This window comes from Geotrypetes seraphini, chromosome 1, assembly GCF_902459505.1.
Source record: "Geotrypetes seraphini chromosome 1, aGeoSer1.1, whole genome shotgun sequence".
Taxonomy (NCBI): Eukaryota; Metazoa; Chordata; class Amphibia; order Gymnophiona; family Dermophiidae; genus Geotrypetes; species Geotrypetes seraphini.
The window spans coordinates 510,808,274-510,822,887 of NC_047084.1; the positions used below are offsets into that span (position 1 = coordinate 510,808,274).

General features: G+C 41.5%; 1 protein-coding gene across 1 annotated transcript in view; it reads right to left on the minus strand.

The window, feature by feature from the left end:
* The window catches only part of CNTNAP4 (contactin associated protein family member 4), a 503,646-nt gene that overhangs the window by 230,671 nt on the left and 258,361 nt on the right, over positions 1 to 14,614 (minus strand). The window contains exon 8 of the mRNA XM_033962929.1: positions 121 to 382. Coding sequence (XP_033818820.1) covers positions 121 to 382 — 262 coding nt within the window. The remainder of the gene's footprint in view (positions 1 to 120; positions 383 to 14,614) is intronic.

The following is a 14,614-nucleotide window of genomic DNA, read 5'->3' on the forward strand; positions in this document are numbered from 1 at the left end:
TAAAAATATTTCACTTCAAAAATATTTTCTTTTAATATTGAAAGGAAATAAAATCAGCTCTGATGAAAGCTTCCTAATAGAATACAAAAACAAAACCCAGAATTCTTGATTGTGCAGTACCTGTAGAGGTGTCAGTGTATGATTTTCTTTGTTTAAAAAGGTTAATTCTGAGTTTTCCTTCACTTATGCAGAGAAGAATAATTCCTGATCCCTGGTGCATTTTAGTAGACAGCAAAATGCCTTTCCTGTTCCATGTACGAAACTGAAAATCGATGAACAGTTCATCTTGTTGTGATATTCCAGGTAGCATCATATAACTACTAGTACTTAGAAATGTGACAGGAACAGTCTGTGGCTCTGAGCAGGAAAAGGATATATTGCCCTGAAAAGAAATAAAATAGGTGTGAAAAACCTTTCTTACAATGATTAAGAATAAAAATTTTTCTTTAAAAAAAAAAACCACATGGTTTAGACAAAATTAAGAAAGATGGAACTTTAAATCAAGATGGGCAAAGGTGTGCTTCTCCATGAATATTCACATATGCACTCATGTTAGAGCAAAGTCTATTTCAACTTCTACTTGAAATGGATTGGTTGGAGATCAACATAAACAATATTTCATTTCTTAAATCTAATTTTCAGATTCATAGCTTGGACATTTTGAGGTACATAATTGAAATAAAAATACGTCTAAAAACCCGCCTAAAAGATAGGTCATCCAAGTGTTGATAATTGAAACAGGTTTTTAGATGTATCTAGAGGCAACTTAGGCCTCTTGACTGCCACTGTGTGTACAGAGCGAAAAGGGTCATTTTTCGAAGAGTGGTGAGGGTGGGAGATGGGCGGAATGTGGGCCGACCAAACTTAGGGCTCCTTTTACTAAGGTGCGTTAGCAGTTTTAGCGCGCGCTTAGCGCACGCTACAGTGTCGTGCACACTAAACGCTAACACCTCCACAGAGCTTGCGTTAGTATTTTTCATTTAACGTGTGGTTTGTGCACGCTAAAAACACTAGCGTTGTCTTGCAGCGATAATTGAAAGTTTATCGAGACTGCCTAGATGGAACTTATACATTATGACTCAGGTGATCTAAAAACAAGTCTAAGTACCCAGAAGATATCCAAAGTGACTAGATAGCCACTGCAGGAACAAAATACAGACCCCCACACACTCCCCCAGTGACCACTGACCCCCCCCCCCACACCACCATAAAAATTGGAATAAAAACATACATACCTTCCTCCAGAACATCATCACCTGGCCTAGGAAAGCCAGTAGAGCTGAACAGAGGTGTCTTAAGTAGTCTGGGGGTGAGCTAGTGAACCTGTTTTAAAAGCATCTTAGTGCTAAAAGGTACTTAAACTGACCAGAAGACCACTGGAGGGATTAAGTAATGACTCCCCCTCATACTCCCCCCAGTGGTCACCAGTCCCCTACCTCCCCTTAAAGATCTGAATGAAACCGTACTTACCTGTTTCTAAAACTGCAGCACCTGATATGGTAAAGCCTTAGTAGAGCAGCACACAGGTGTCTTAAGTAGCTTGGTGGGTAGGCTAGTGAACTATAGAGAGGTGGACCCAGGCCCATAAGCCACTCTGAACAATACATTTATGGCAGAAAATGTGAGACCATCAAACCCCACCTCCAGTTATAAGGGCTATTAGGATGATAGACAGCTAGGTATACAGTAGTAGGCTTTGGGGAGTTTGGGAAGGCTCTGCATAAATTAAAGTATAAGGGGGTTATGAGGATATATATATCTGGCACATTTTATGTAAAGTTCACAGCAGTGCCCTCTAAGGTGCTACTACGCTGTTCATATATCTGTGTGGCCAATCCATTACAATGATGGCCTCTCCTATGTCCAAATGGTCTGTATTTGAACATTTTAAACTTGGACATTTTTGTGGTTGGAAATGACAAATAAAGTTAGTTATCCTAAGGTTGGACATCAAGACGGCCAAGATATCCAAATAGATAATTTAAAAAATAAATAAATGAAATTGGACATCCAACAGTTTTGAAAATGGACATCTTTACACCTCCTGACTCTTGAATGGCTTGTGGGAACTACTCAAAGTTGGACTATTGAAAATGTCCCTCTTAAAATCGTGTACTACATCTATAGTAGGTGTCAAATTTGTGATGTCCAGCTGTAAAACTGCCCCCTATTGGGCAATTTACACCTAACATTACACACTAGCAATGACAACAGCCGTAGACCTGGAGTAACTGAGGTCACTTAAATGAGACAGGAAGACATGTACCTTACGGAATCCTGTAACTTACATGTATAACTGGGAGCCTGTTCATATTCCTTTACTCCCTCATACTGTTACTCAAAATGCCATTTGTGTGCATAGTTATAGAACTAAGTCATCAGCACTCAGACTTAATGGGGTGGGTCAGTAGAGTGGGCAGACTTGATGGGCTGTGGCCCTTTTCTGCCATCATCTTTCTATGTTTCTATGCTTCTAGGTTCCGGATGTGTCTTCTTATGTAAATACTGACGAAAAGAACATGTTTAGTCTTTCCGCCACTTCTTTCTCCTCCTTCACCACTCCCTTCCTATCTCCATCATTCAGCGGTCCCACCTTCTCCAAATGCAGAAAAGAAAGTATTTTTCAGCAAGGGTAGCTTACAGTGGTAATTCATCCAATGAACTTTTTAAAAGAGTCAACAGTTTGACTACATCACCAGGATCAAATGCTCCAAATCAAGTGATCACCCAAGAGGATTTGGCAACACATTTTCAGTGTAAGAAAATGAAAGAGCTTGCCACAGAAATGTAAATCATTAATAGAAGAAGTGACTGCTATTTAGATCAGGGTGTTCTAGCAGATCATGTCTGGACTTACTTTTCTATTGTAGATGTAGATCTAGTAGATAGATTACTTATGATGTTTGCAAAAGGGTCATGTCGATTAAATCATTGTCCTGCTAAACTCTTGAACTCAGTGTCCTCCAATTTTTTATTTTTATTTTTGCCTATTTTTACCCATTTGATTAATTAATTGTTAATAGTTAGGAATTTTCCAGAGCATATTACATTAACACCAGTATTGAAAGGTTCAGAGATGGATCAGTGTTTGTTCTAATTATAGACCAGCTGCCAATAGTCCTTTTTTGGCGTTGGTGGGGTTATAACTACAAGAGAATTTGGATTGGTTTGAGATTTTGGATGCCAGTCATACTTTCAAACTAATCATAGCACAGAAGCTGTTTTAGTGGCTTTAAAAACATAATTAAGAATAAATTTGGACATGGGCATCCCAACCATGGTCATACAGTTGGATTTATCAGCTGCATTTGATCTGGTGAATCATGAAACTTTATTAGGACACTTGACAAATATTGGTATCTCTAATTCATTATTACGATGGTTAGCTGGATTTCTAAAACATAGAACTCTTTAAGTTAGTCAAAAACTTGGAACATAGTCTGTGGAGTCCTGTAGGGATCACTGCACTCAGCTATGTTGTTTAATGTAGATCTGAGTGAATTGCAATATGTGCTTAGATTGTTAGGCATAATATATATTTTCCTCTGCAAATGACATTTTGTTACTGTTTTTGATGAATAACACCTTTCAGGAGACGAATGAAGTAATGAGGCAAGCATTTGAGCAGATTTCACAATGGATGCTCTTGAATGGTCTAAAACTTAATCCTAGCAAGACAAATATTCTTTGCATGTCAAAAAAGAATGTGGATGTTCCTCAGGGAAAAATTAAACTCACTATAGAATTTCATTACAATTATGTATAAAATCTTAAGTGTGTTTGTTGATACCACATTGGGTATGGAAAACAGATAAGTGAGATAGTGAAGAAAACATTCTACAAATTGAAATTACTCTGTCACCTTAAGCCATAGCTAGTTCCCTTTGAATTGATGCCCTTTGGATTTATGTTCAAGCAATTTTTTTATTGAAGGAACGTAGGTACCCAACAGGTAAGTACAAACCAAAAGATACAGTATAATGCAAAAGGAAAAGTTTGCAATGAGTGGAGCCGTGGCTCTGAAGGCTCCACTCCTTCAAGCCAAAGATACAACTACAGTTCTTCAAAGATTATAGCTTAACAAACCTCCCGTCCCCCTCCCCTCCCATGGATGGAAGGTGACTGAGGACTCTGGGAAGCACCAAGGGCATCACAGGGACTCAATGGAGATCATTAAAAATCAAACTCCGAGCTCGGGGTGGCAGAGACTGGAGGTAAGGATCCTTTATCTACAAGAACAGATGGGTACCTATAGGAGATCTGCGCACCTTCCAGACCTCAAACAAAAGCACCTTATGTAATTGATTTTTAGACCGTGGCTATCCCGGTCCAGTAATTAAGAAAGCATATAAAAGGGCCTCCAATGTCTCTCGTACAATGTTATCTTCCCAACCATGTCATCAGGATTCATCAATGGTATGTGTACTGCCTCATTCCAAACATGCTTTTCAGATTAAATGCATTATTAAACACCATTGGAGCATAATGCAATACCACCCTGAATTCCGAGATCCTCCAAGATTCACTTTTTCTAAAGGAGCCAACCTGAAACAAAAGTTAGTCCACTCTCAATATATCTCTCCAAGTACCCATTTTACCAATAAGGGTCATCAACCTTGCAGTCACTGCAAGTTTTGCAAATATAGTGTTTCCCTTTCAGAACTCGCCCTTCCCAATTGGGTGAAAAAGAAAGCCTATTCCTCAACATCTAACTGTGAGACACGAGGAGTGGTATACATTATTCAATGCCCTTGTTTGTTACTTTACATTGGACAGACCACTCGTAACATCAAATTGAGGATCGCCGAACATCTCAGTAAAATCCGTATTAAAAAACTGGAAGCCCCCCCTTGTCCAGCATTGGCTGGACAAACAGCACACTGTAGAAGATTTGCGCTTCTCTGTTGTAGAAGTGCCTCATCTCCCGAGAGGCGGCGATCTATCTCACACCTTATGGGTTAAGGAACAAAGACTTATCCTCAAATTACATACTTTACATCCCTACGGCCTCAACAGTGAAATTGAATGGCAAGCTTTTTTATAATCCATTTTATTTTCCTTATCTTTCAAAAATTTTCTTCTCTACTCCCCCCTTTTTTCACATACATCTCTTACATCTTTCAACCCAGCTCTTGTAACCCTTCATAAGGTTTTTCCTTTCCTCAGAGTCAGGCTCCCTCTGGTGGCCATCTTTTCACATTACATTTCTGTATTGTAGCCGGTTGATTCATTTACATTAAGTTGTGGTAAACTTTCTCCAGCTGATCTGTCTGTGACGTTGTGTTTTACGGCACCATGTCACCACTTGTCTTTTGACATTTAAACTCCGCGGCTTCCCGCCACTATTTCCTTGAAGAATCAGAAATAACGGCATCACGCCATGAAATTGCTTCTCTTACCTATGGCAAGTACCTTCCCTCTGTAGCTCTTTAAGTTTTCTTTCTAGATACGATATTATATTGATGCATTACATTTATTCTAACAGCTTTATTGTTTTTTTGTTACTCTTTAGAATTTCCTCGTTCACACCACTCAGCGTCTCTTTGGCATCTGAACTTATTAACCTCTTTTCCTTGGGTTCCTTGAAAAAGATCTCGAAACATGGTCCATGCCTTAAGATAAGTGGGATTTACTTATCCTTTATTGCCATTGAAAAACTTGCTTAATACTTAAGACGATCCACCTCACCTTACCACTTAACAGTTATACACAGTGATGGAACGGTGGGTCCGGCTATAGGAGCCATGGTTCCTGGCCGCACTACACAAATCTGAGTGTATGCTAAAGTGTATTTATCTTATAGAACTCTATTTAAATCATTATTTAGTGACCTCCATTCTGAGAAGTCTTTCTTTTTTGCTTTCTTATATTGATTTCTTCAATGACAAAAATGGGGGGGGGGGGGGTGTTCCACCTGCACCCAATAATGCACAATACATTTATGGTCCACCATGCAGGCCTTCTGAAATAAAAAGCATTTCCCTACACCATACACTCCTTAAGCCACAGCCCTACCAAATAAGGCCCCCTTTGGGAAACTCCATAGCTAGGTACGAAAAGATGGTAGTCCAGAATGCATGGATAAGAGGACATTGCCAAAAAGCATGAGAGAAAGTGTTGGGACCTTGAGCACACCTAAGACAAGAAAGAGAGGCCACTAAGCCCGCATGAAAAGCCTGCACTTGCGTAAAATATGCCCAGTACACTTCCACCACAAAGAACCTATAATAATACCAGAAAGACAGTGGACCACTTGACTAAAATCGGCAGAAGATACAGGGATACTCAGCTCTCTACTCCATTTCTGCAGAAGCTCTGCATAATCCTGATCCGGGAGGAGTTGCCATCACCATTTATCCAATAGAGACACCGAGATCAGAAGGTCCTCACCCTGAGAGAAAAAAGTAAGCAAATGAGCCCTGACTCCACAGGATAGACCCAACCAACGTAGCTGCGCCACGTAGTGAGCTAGTTGCATATTCCCATACATAGCACTGGGCCCTTCTCCCATCAAAACAGAAATTTCAGGGTAGCTTCGAAGCTGTCCTTCCCCATCCAATATCTGTGCCAAACAGTGAATGCCTCTGGTCCCCCATCTATGGAAAACCCCAGAAGTCATACTTGGAGTAAAGTCACCATTGCCCTGAATGGGCAATAAATCTGTGATGTGGGGATTGTAAGCCTAGAGTTTCAAAAGTCAACACCAAACTACTCTCAGGGAACTTAAAAGAGAATTATACCTCAAATGAACCTGTAGTAGAGCTCTAGGTACATGGAGGCAATATAAGAACTGAAAAGGATTTTTTAAAAAGGCCCTTTCACAAGACAACGGAGTAAACAAAAAGTCCCCGAAGACCCAGTCCCTAATATGCCTCAACATGCAAGCCCAACTATAGATACGAAGATCAGGAAGTCCCAAGCTGCACCCCATCCCAGGTCCCAATAAGTACTCAAAATATAATTTTGGTTTTTTCCCAGCCCAACAAAAACATGTGATAATCATTTGCAATTTACACCATGTCCCATTTGTAAGTCCTAAAGGAAGTATCTGAAAAATTTATAGCCACTTAGGGAAAAGTATTAGCTTAAATAGAGCAATACGGCCCCCTAAAGACAAAGGCAGAGTCTGCCATTTTGATAATAGCTGTATAGTATGAGCAAGCAGCGGAGGAATATTAACTTGGTACAAGGCCCAAGGATCGGATGGTAAACAGATACCCAAATAGTTAAACTGACCATCCACCCAGCATAAAGGAAATTCCACTGCCTCTGTTAATCATCATCTATAGCCAAAACTTCCGACTTGTCCATATTAAGTTTGAAGCCGACAAGTGGGGTCGCATTAAATGGACCAGGGGATCATCTGCAAAAGCAGCTATTTTAAAAGAGTGGGCCCCAATATCCACCTCCACAATATCAGGGTTAGACAGGATGTCCTGGATTAACGGGTCCAAAATAAGAATAAAAATCAGCAGAGACAATGGACATCCCTGACTTGTGCCCTGACACACTGAGAACAGGTCAGACTGAACCCTGTTAACACAAACCCACACCCTCTGATTGGAATAGAGAGTCTGGATAGCATCATTGAAAAATCCCATGAGACCATAGTGAGCTAAGACTCCAGAAAGAAAGTTCCAGTGCACCTGGTCAAATGCCTTCTCCGCATCAAAACTAATCAGTAAAGAAGGCGAATGAGTAAGGCACATTCACTCCAAAGAAGATAAAATTGAGCATATATTTTTAACCACCGTCCTACCCCAAACAAAGCCCAACTGCAGTGCTGCAATCAAATCAGGTAACAGTTTGGCCAATCTGTTGGCCAGTAATTTAGCCTCACAGCAAAGGAGGGATCTAGGTCTTTAGAGTCCACCCGAGTGGAATCCTGGCCAGGCTTCGGAAAGACCACAATTTGAGCTTCTTGAAGTGCTAGTGAAAAGGTCTGCTCTGCAATCTGTTGATTGAACATGGAGACTATCGGGCTCAAAACATCCGATCTCAAAATTTTATAGAACTCTGCTTGAAAGTGATCGACTCTAGAAGCCTTGCCCAATGGACTCTACTGTATGGCCAACAACAATTCCGCCTCCCGAATGGGAAGATTTAAGGCGATACGATCCTCGCACTAATACACTGCAGGTCGAGACTAGACAGATACATGTCACTAGACAATCCTGAATCCGGGCCCTTAGCATATAAGGTGGAATAATAATCTTGAAATAATTTCCTGTCTTGTGTAAAAATCCTCTCTGGATGTGAGCAGATACTTAATACCCGTGAGAAACAGCCAACACCCCGAACCAGGTGGGCCAACAGGGTCCCCATCTTATTCCCATACTTATAAAGCTTATACTGGTAGTATTTAGCCAAATCTAATGCCCTTTGATGGAGAATCTCATTCAAATGAAGCTGTGTGGTCAACAATTGAATTTTATTGTCCTCACTGGGCACCCGACTATGGCGTCAGCAAAGCTCAACAAGCTGCTTTTCTAATTGCAAGATGGCTCGATCTCAGTTCTTCTTTTTATGGCTGGAATATGCTATAATCTCCCCACGTAAAACCACTTTTGTAGTTTCACAAAACATGGTAGGGGTCTCCCTATATTGCACATTGGTGAGTTGATAAGAAGCCCAGCATCCCCTGAGATGTTTCTGGAACTTAATTTCATGGTATAGATTGAGTGGAAATCTTCAAAGTGGGACTCCCCCACTTTGGAGATTGGGGCTCCAAACTCAAGGCCAGTGTAACCCAAGTAAAAGCATGATCAGAAATCTCTATGGGGCCTATACCCGCCTCATGGACCCTCAGAAACAGCACATCAGAGCACAGAATATAATTAATATGGGAGTGCGTATTGTGAGCCTGAGAACAATGTGTATAATCTCTGTCTAAAGGGTGTAACACTCACCAAATATCCAATAGGGTCAGGGAATCACAAAACAAAGGAACCCCCTTCATGACGTCCAACCAATCCGTCACCCAGGGTGCTGAATTATCTACCTCGGGATCTGCCACCCTATTGAAGTCATGCCCCACTATTAGTGGACAGGCAGCCTGTTGCAGTACATTATTCAAAATGGAAGCAAAATTAAGAGCAACATTAAGAGCATAGAGATTGCAAAGAAGAAGGCCCACCCCATTAACTCTAACCCAGGCAATTATATAGCGCCCCCCAGGATATATGTGTACATAAAGTTTCTCAACCGCCAAACTCTTATGAAAAAGGATGATCATCCCCGCCTTTCTGTGGCAGGTAGGAGCCTCAATAGTGTCACCAACCAACAAAGTAAGGAGTTTGGAGTTCTCAAGCAAGGTCAGGTGCATCTCCTGCAAGAAAGCTATAGACGCTTTATGTCTATTCAAGTTCTGCAATATCTTTTTTCTTTTCATTGGTGAGGAGACACTCCCCACCCCCGCCCCATATTCCAAGTAAAGAGTCTTAAGCCCTTCAGATCTCCTGTAGTTGAAGTAAAGCAGATCGGTTTGAAAAAAGGAACCAACAGAAAAATGGGGACCGTCCCAGTCACCAGTCCCCATTAAAACCACTCATAGATACCTTCAGGTACCCCCCAATCACCCCACACAGACCTGCAGCAAAAATCTCAGTCACCATCCATCCCCCCCTCAGAAACCACTCCCTCACCACCCCCCACCCCAAAACTTCCTTCCTTCCCAAACATAGGTCATCAAAATGACCAGGGACAACCCCATGATCCCCTCCCCACCCCCAACCCAAACCCGATCTCCACAAAGAACAGGCAATGTCTTCCATCTAATCAAATATAAACAAACATAATGCCACAGGTCCCACAGGTATAGTGCATCAATCAATTTGACCCCCCCCCCAGAAACCAGCATAGATATGCTACAGAGATAACAAACCCTGATCACCATAGCTCATGCCCAACCAATGGCTACCACAAAGGCAACCCAAAATACTCTGGCAATATCCCCATTAAACAAACACACGCCACAAACAACCCCCACCCCTACCCTGCCTGACTCACTCAATTAGGGAAGCAGCAAACCAAAAGTTCCATCACCATGCACATACCCATTCATCCTTTCCCCAAATCCCCATATCCAACAGGCTCCAGATAGTGACCCCCCAGAGGGGACCAAGGATTTCCCAGAACAAATCGCTTGCAGGATCATGTCCTTATGAGCATAATTCAAAAGATGAAAAATGACTGCCCGGGGCCGTTGATCATTGTACTGACGAGCCCCCAAACGATGGGCCTATTCTACCTTCAAGGGGCCTGCATCACGGAGTAAATCAAGATGAGTCAACAGCCAACTCTCCAGCATGCCCCGCAGATCGTTATCCCTTATTGTCTCCGGCAAGCCAATGAGTCGTAAATTGTTCCTGCAACTTCTATTTTCAAGGACATTGACCTTCTCCTCCATCTGTTGACAAACGTTATAGAGGTGCTGATTCTCCACCCAAAGCTTCCCCATGTCCATTTCCAGCAGGTGAATATGCTGTTCGATCGCTGCCATGTCCCGTTTGAGATCTGCCACACGATCTCCCACTCTGTCAACTTTTTTCCCAGGATCGGTTTCAGTTTGCGATCCAAAAAACCCACAGTCAATGCTGAAATTTCTGTCATTACTGCAGCTGTCCACAAGGCTCCCGCTAGTGGCGATGCAGGTGTGGCTCCCTCTGCCATCTTGCTTTACCCTCTTTTTCCTTGCAGAGTGATTTTGTCGCCATATGGCTCCATTTGCTGCACCACAGGAGCCAATTAGGATACCAACAGGATCAGGCTGGTAAGAGTGGAAAAAAGGAGGTAATTAAATTGAGAGGAGAGGTTGGGTTTGGGTAGGCCAGAGAGGAGCTAAGCAGTTCAGCAACCGCTCAACAATGTAATGTCACGTGCCCCCTCCCCCCAATTTGGATCTAAAACAATATTGTAATCTATATTATTAAGCCAACAGATTACTGTAATATTGTTTTATTGGGTTTGCAAGATTACCAAATCCAGTGAGTTCAGATCCTTCAAAATGCAGCTGCTAAATTGTTATTGGAATGCAATTCTATTGACCATGCCATCCTCTCAGTGAAATTACATTGGCTGCCAGTAAAAGCTAGAATACATTTTAAGCTGTTAATGTTTATTTTAAGGATTATTTATTGCTAGACCTCAGGCTACTGCCAGAAGTTGGTTTCTTTATATTTAACTCCAAGGGAACTGAGATCAATGCAGGAAATCAAACTGAGTATTCCTTCTTTCTTGACTTGTCAGACAGCTGCTTTCATACAGAGATTCTTGATAGGGAAGGGCCCTGATTTGTGGACTAGGTTGCCACATAAAATGTGTGATATTAAATGCTACAATGTGTTTCAGAAGGCAATTAAGAGTTCTCTCTTTTTTAAAAATATTTGATGAATAAGTAGCTGGGAGTTTCTGCTCTGGTGATATGGGTGAATGTTTTATTGTTCTTTTATATTTTGGTTGGTCTCAATTTTTCTTTGTTGTAATTCACCTTGAGTCATTTGGTTAATCTAGATATGCCTAAATAGGTTCAAAGTGACTTACAATATAAGTAATTACAGAATGTATATGCTACATTATAGCAGTTTGAGGAGTTCAGAGTTATGAACAGAGTAATGGGGAAAGGAGAATTGAGGTTCTATAACACTTGAGCTGAGTATAGGATTTAGTGAACTAGGTATTTTGAGTTAGTTGTCTATAGTATGTATGCTTTCAAAGAAGAAAGTTTTTAATTTTTTTTCAGAATCTATTGTACAATGTTTCCATCCTGATGTCAGTTGGGAGGTTGTTCCAGGTCTTAGTACAAAGATAAGTGAAGAGTGAGTTGAATGTGCATTTATCCTGTTTGGGAGATAGGTGGAGTAGTTGAATCGATTCTAGTTTTCCGGTTGACGTTAACCAGGAATTGATGAATACGTTTATGAGTGGTTAAGTGGTTTTTGCATATAGGATCTGGAGCATTATACATGATAGTTTGAAGGTGATATGAGTTTTAACAGGTACCCAGTGTAAATTCTTATTATAAGGTGAGATGGAGTCAAAGTTTTTTTAGTTTGAATATTAGTCTGATCACTGTGTTTTGTATCATCTGTAGTTTGTTCAGGAGAGAAGAGGGAGTTGCAGTAATTAAGGTGGGCAGATAAGCATTTGAGTTAGTACAGCAAAGTAGCACTCTTGAAAAAAAGGGTCTGATAAGTCACAGTCTTCTCATATTGTAGAAGGTATTCTTTCTTAAATTGGATACTTGATATTTGTATGATAGGGTGCAGTCAAAAATGACTCCAAGGACCTTGGACATCTTGTTGATATCTAGTGTGGATCCTGAGATTAAAGTTATAGTGGGATGAACTGTGTGTATAGTGTCATGAAACCATAGAAGTTTGGTTTTGTCTGCATTTAGTTGAGTTTGTTGAATGTGGCCCAGGTCTGTATTTTGTCTATTCCATTTGATATTATCAGTGTTGTTTCATTAAAGTCATAATTGAATGTTATCTGTGTATGAGTATATGCATTCATTGTTGTTGAATTTGATATGGCCTAGTGAGCTCATGAAAAGCTTATAGAAAATCGGGAATAATGGTGATCCTTGTGGTACACCACAGAATGTTTGCTAGTTTTTTTAAAATGCTCTGTTTTTGTAGACAAGATATTGTCTGTTTTGTAGGAAGTCTTTGAACTAGTTCAGGAAGGTTCCTACAATGCCTGTTTTATTGAGGGCGACCCGGTCGACATTGTATATCTGGATTTTCAGAAGGCGTTCGACAAGGTTCCACATGAATGACTACTTTGGAAAATTGCGAGCCATGGAATCAAGGGTGAAATACTCACGTGGATTAAAAACTGGCTGGAGCATATGAAACAGAGACTGGGGATAAATGGACAATATTCGGACTGGAAGAGCACCACCAGTGGGGTGCCGCAGGGCTCGGTGCTTGGACCCGTGCTCTTCAACATCTTTATAAACAATCTGGACATTGGTACAACAAGTGAGGTGATTAAATTTGCAGATGATACAAATTTATTCAGAGTAGTGAAGACACAGAGGGATTGCGAAGATGTGCAACGTGACATAATCAAGCTCGAGAAATGAGCATCGACATGGCAAATGAGGTTCAACATGGATAAGTGTAAAGTGATGCATGTTGGTATCAAAAATCTCATGCATGAATACAGGATGTCCAGGACGGTACTTGGAGAGACCTCCCAGGAAAGAGACTTGGGAGTTCTGATCAACATGTTAATGAAGCTGTCTGCTCAATGCACGGCCACAGTGAAAATGGCGAACAGAATGCTAGGAATGATAAAGAAGGGGATCACAAACAGATCGAAGAAGGTTATCATGCCACTGTACGCCCTCACCTGGAGTACTGCGTCCAGCACTGGTCACCATACATGAAGAAGGACACAGTACTACTCGAAAGGGTCCAGAGAAGAGCGACTAAAATGGTTAAGGGGCTGGAGGAGTTGCCGTACAGTAAGAGATTGGAGAAACTGGGCCTCTTCTCCCTTGAAAAGAGGAGACTGAGAGGGGACATGATCAAAACATTCAAAATACTGAAGGGAATAGACTTAGCAGATAAAGACAGATTGTTCACCCTCTCCAAGGTAAGGAGAATGAGAGGGCACTCTCTAAAGTTGAAAGGGGATAGATTCCGTACAAAAGTAAGGAAGTTCTTCTTCACCCAGAGAGTGGTAGAAAACTGGAACGCTCCTCCGGAGTCTGTTATAGAGGAAAACACCCTCCAGGGATTAAAGACAAAGTTGGACAAGTTCCTGCTAAACCGGAATGTACGCAGGTGAGGCTGGACTCATTTAGAGCACTGGTCTTTGACCTGGGGGCCACCCACCGCATGAGCAGACTGCTGGGCATGATGGACCAATGGTCTGACCTAGCAGTGGCAATTCTTATGTTCTTATGTGTTTGGCTAGTAATAGTTGGTGGTTGACTGAATTGAAGGCAATGGATATGTCAAAATTAAGGAAGATTGCTTGGTGGCCAATGCTCAAGTTTTTCTTGAGTTTGGTGGTTAAGGTCAATAAAAGGACCTCTGTACTATGATTTGAGTGGAATCCAAATTGAGTGGGATGGAGGTAAGAGTATTCTTCAATGTATGTGGAAAATTGTTTGCAGATATGTGTTTCAAGAAGTTTGGTTAGCACTGGGATTCTAGCTATGGGTCTATAATTTGAGGGGCTTGAGAGGTCTACATTCTGGGTTTTAGGGATTGGTATGAGTGCACTGATAAAGGACAGCATCTGTGAGCACATCGAAAGAAATGGGCTAATGAAAGCGAGCCAACATGGCTTCTGCAAAGGAAGATCATGCCAAACAAACTTATTGCACTTCTTTGAGGGGGTAAATAGACAGTTGGACAAAGGGAAACCCATAGACATTATTTACCTTGACTTCCAAAAGACCTTTGACAAGGTACCCCATGAGCGGCTACTTAGGAAGTTGTGGAACCACGGGGTGGAAGGGGACATACACAGATGGGTTAAACACTGGTTGGCAGGCAGAAGGCAGAGGGTTGGAGTGAAGGGTCACTACTCGGACTGGAGAAGGGTCACGAGCGGAGTTCCGCAGGGGTCGGCGCTCGGACTGCTGCTATTCAATGTA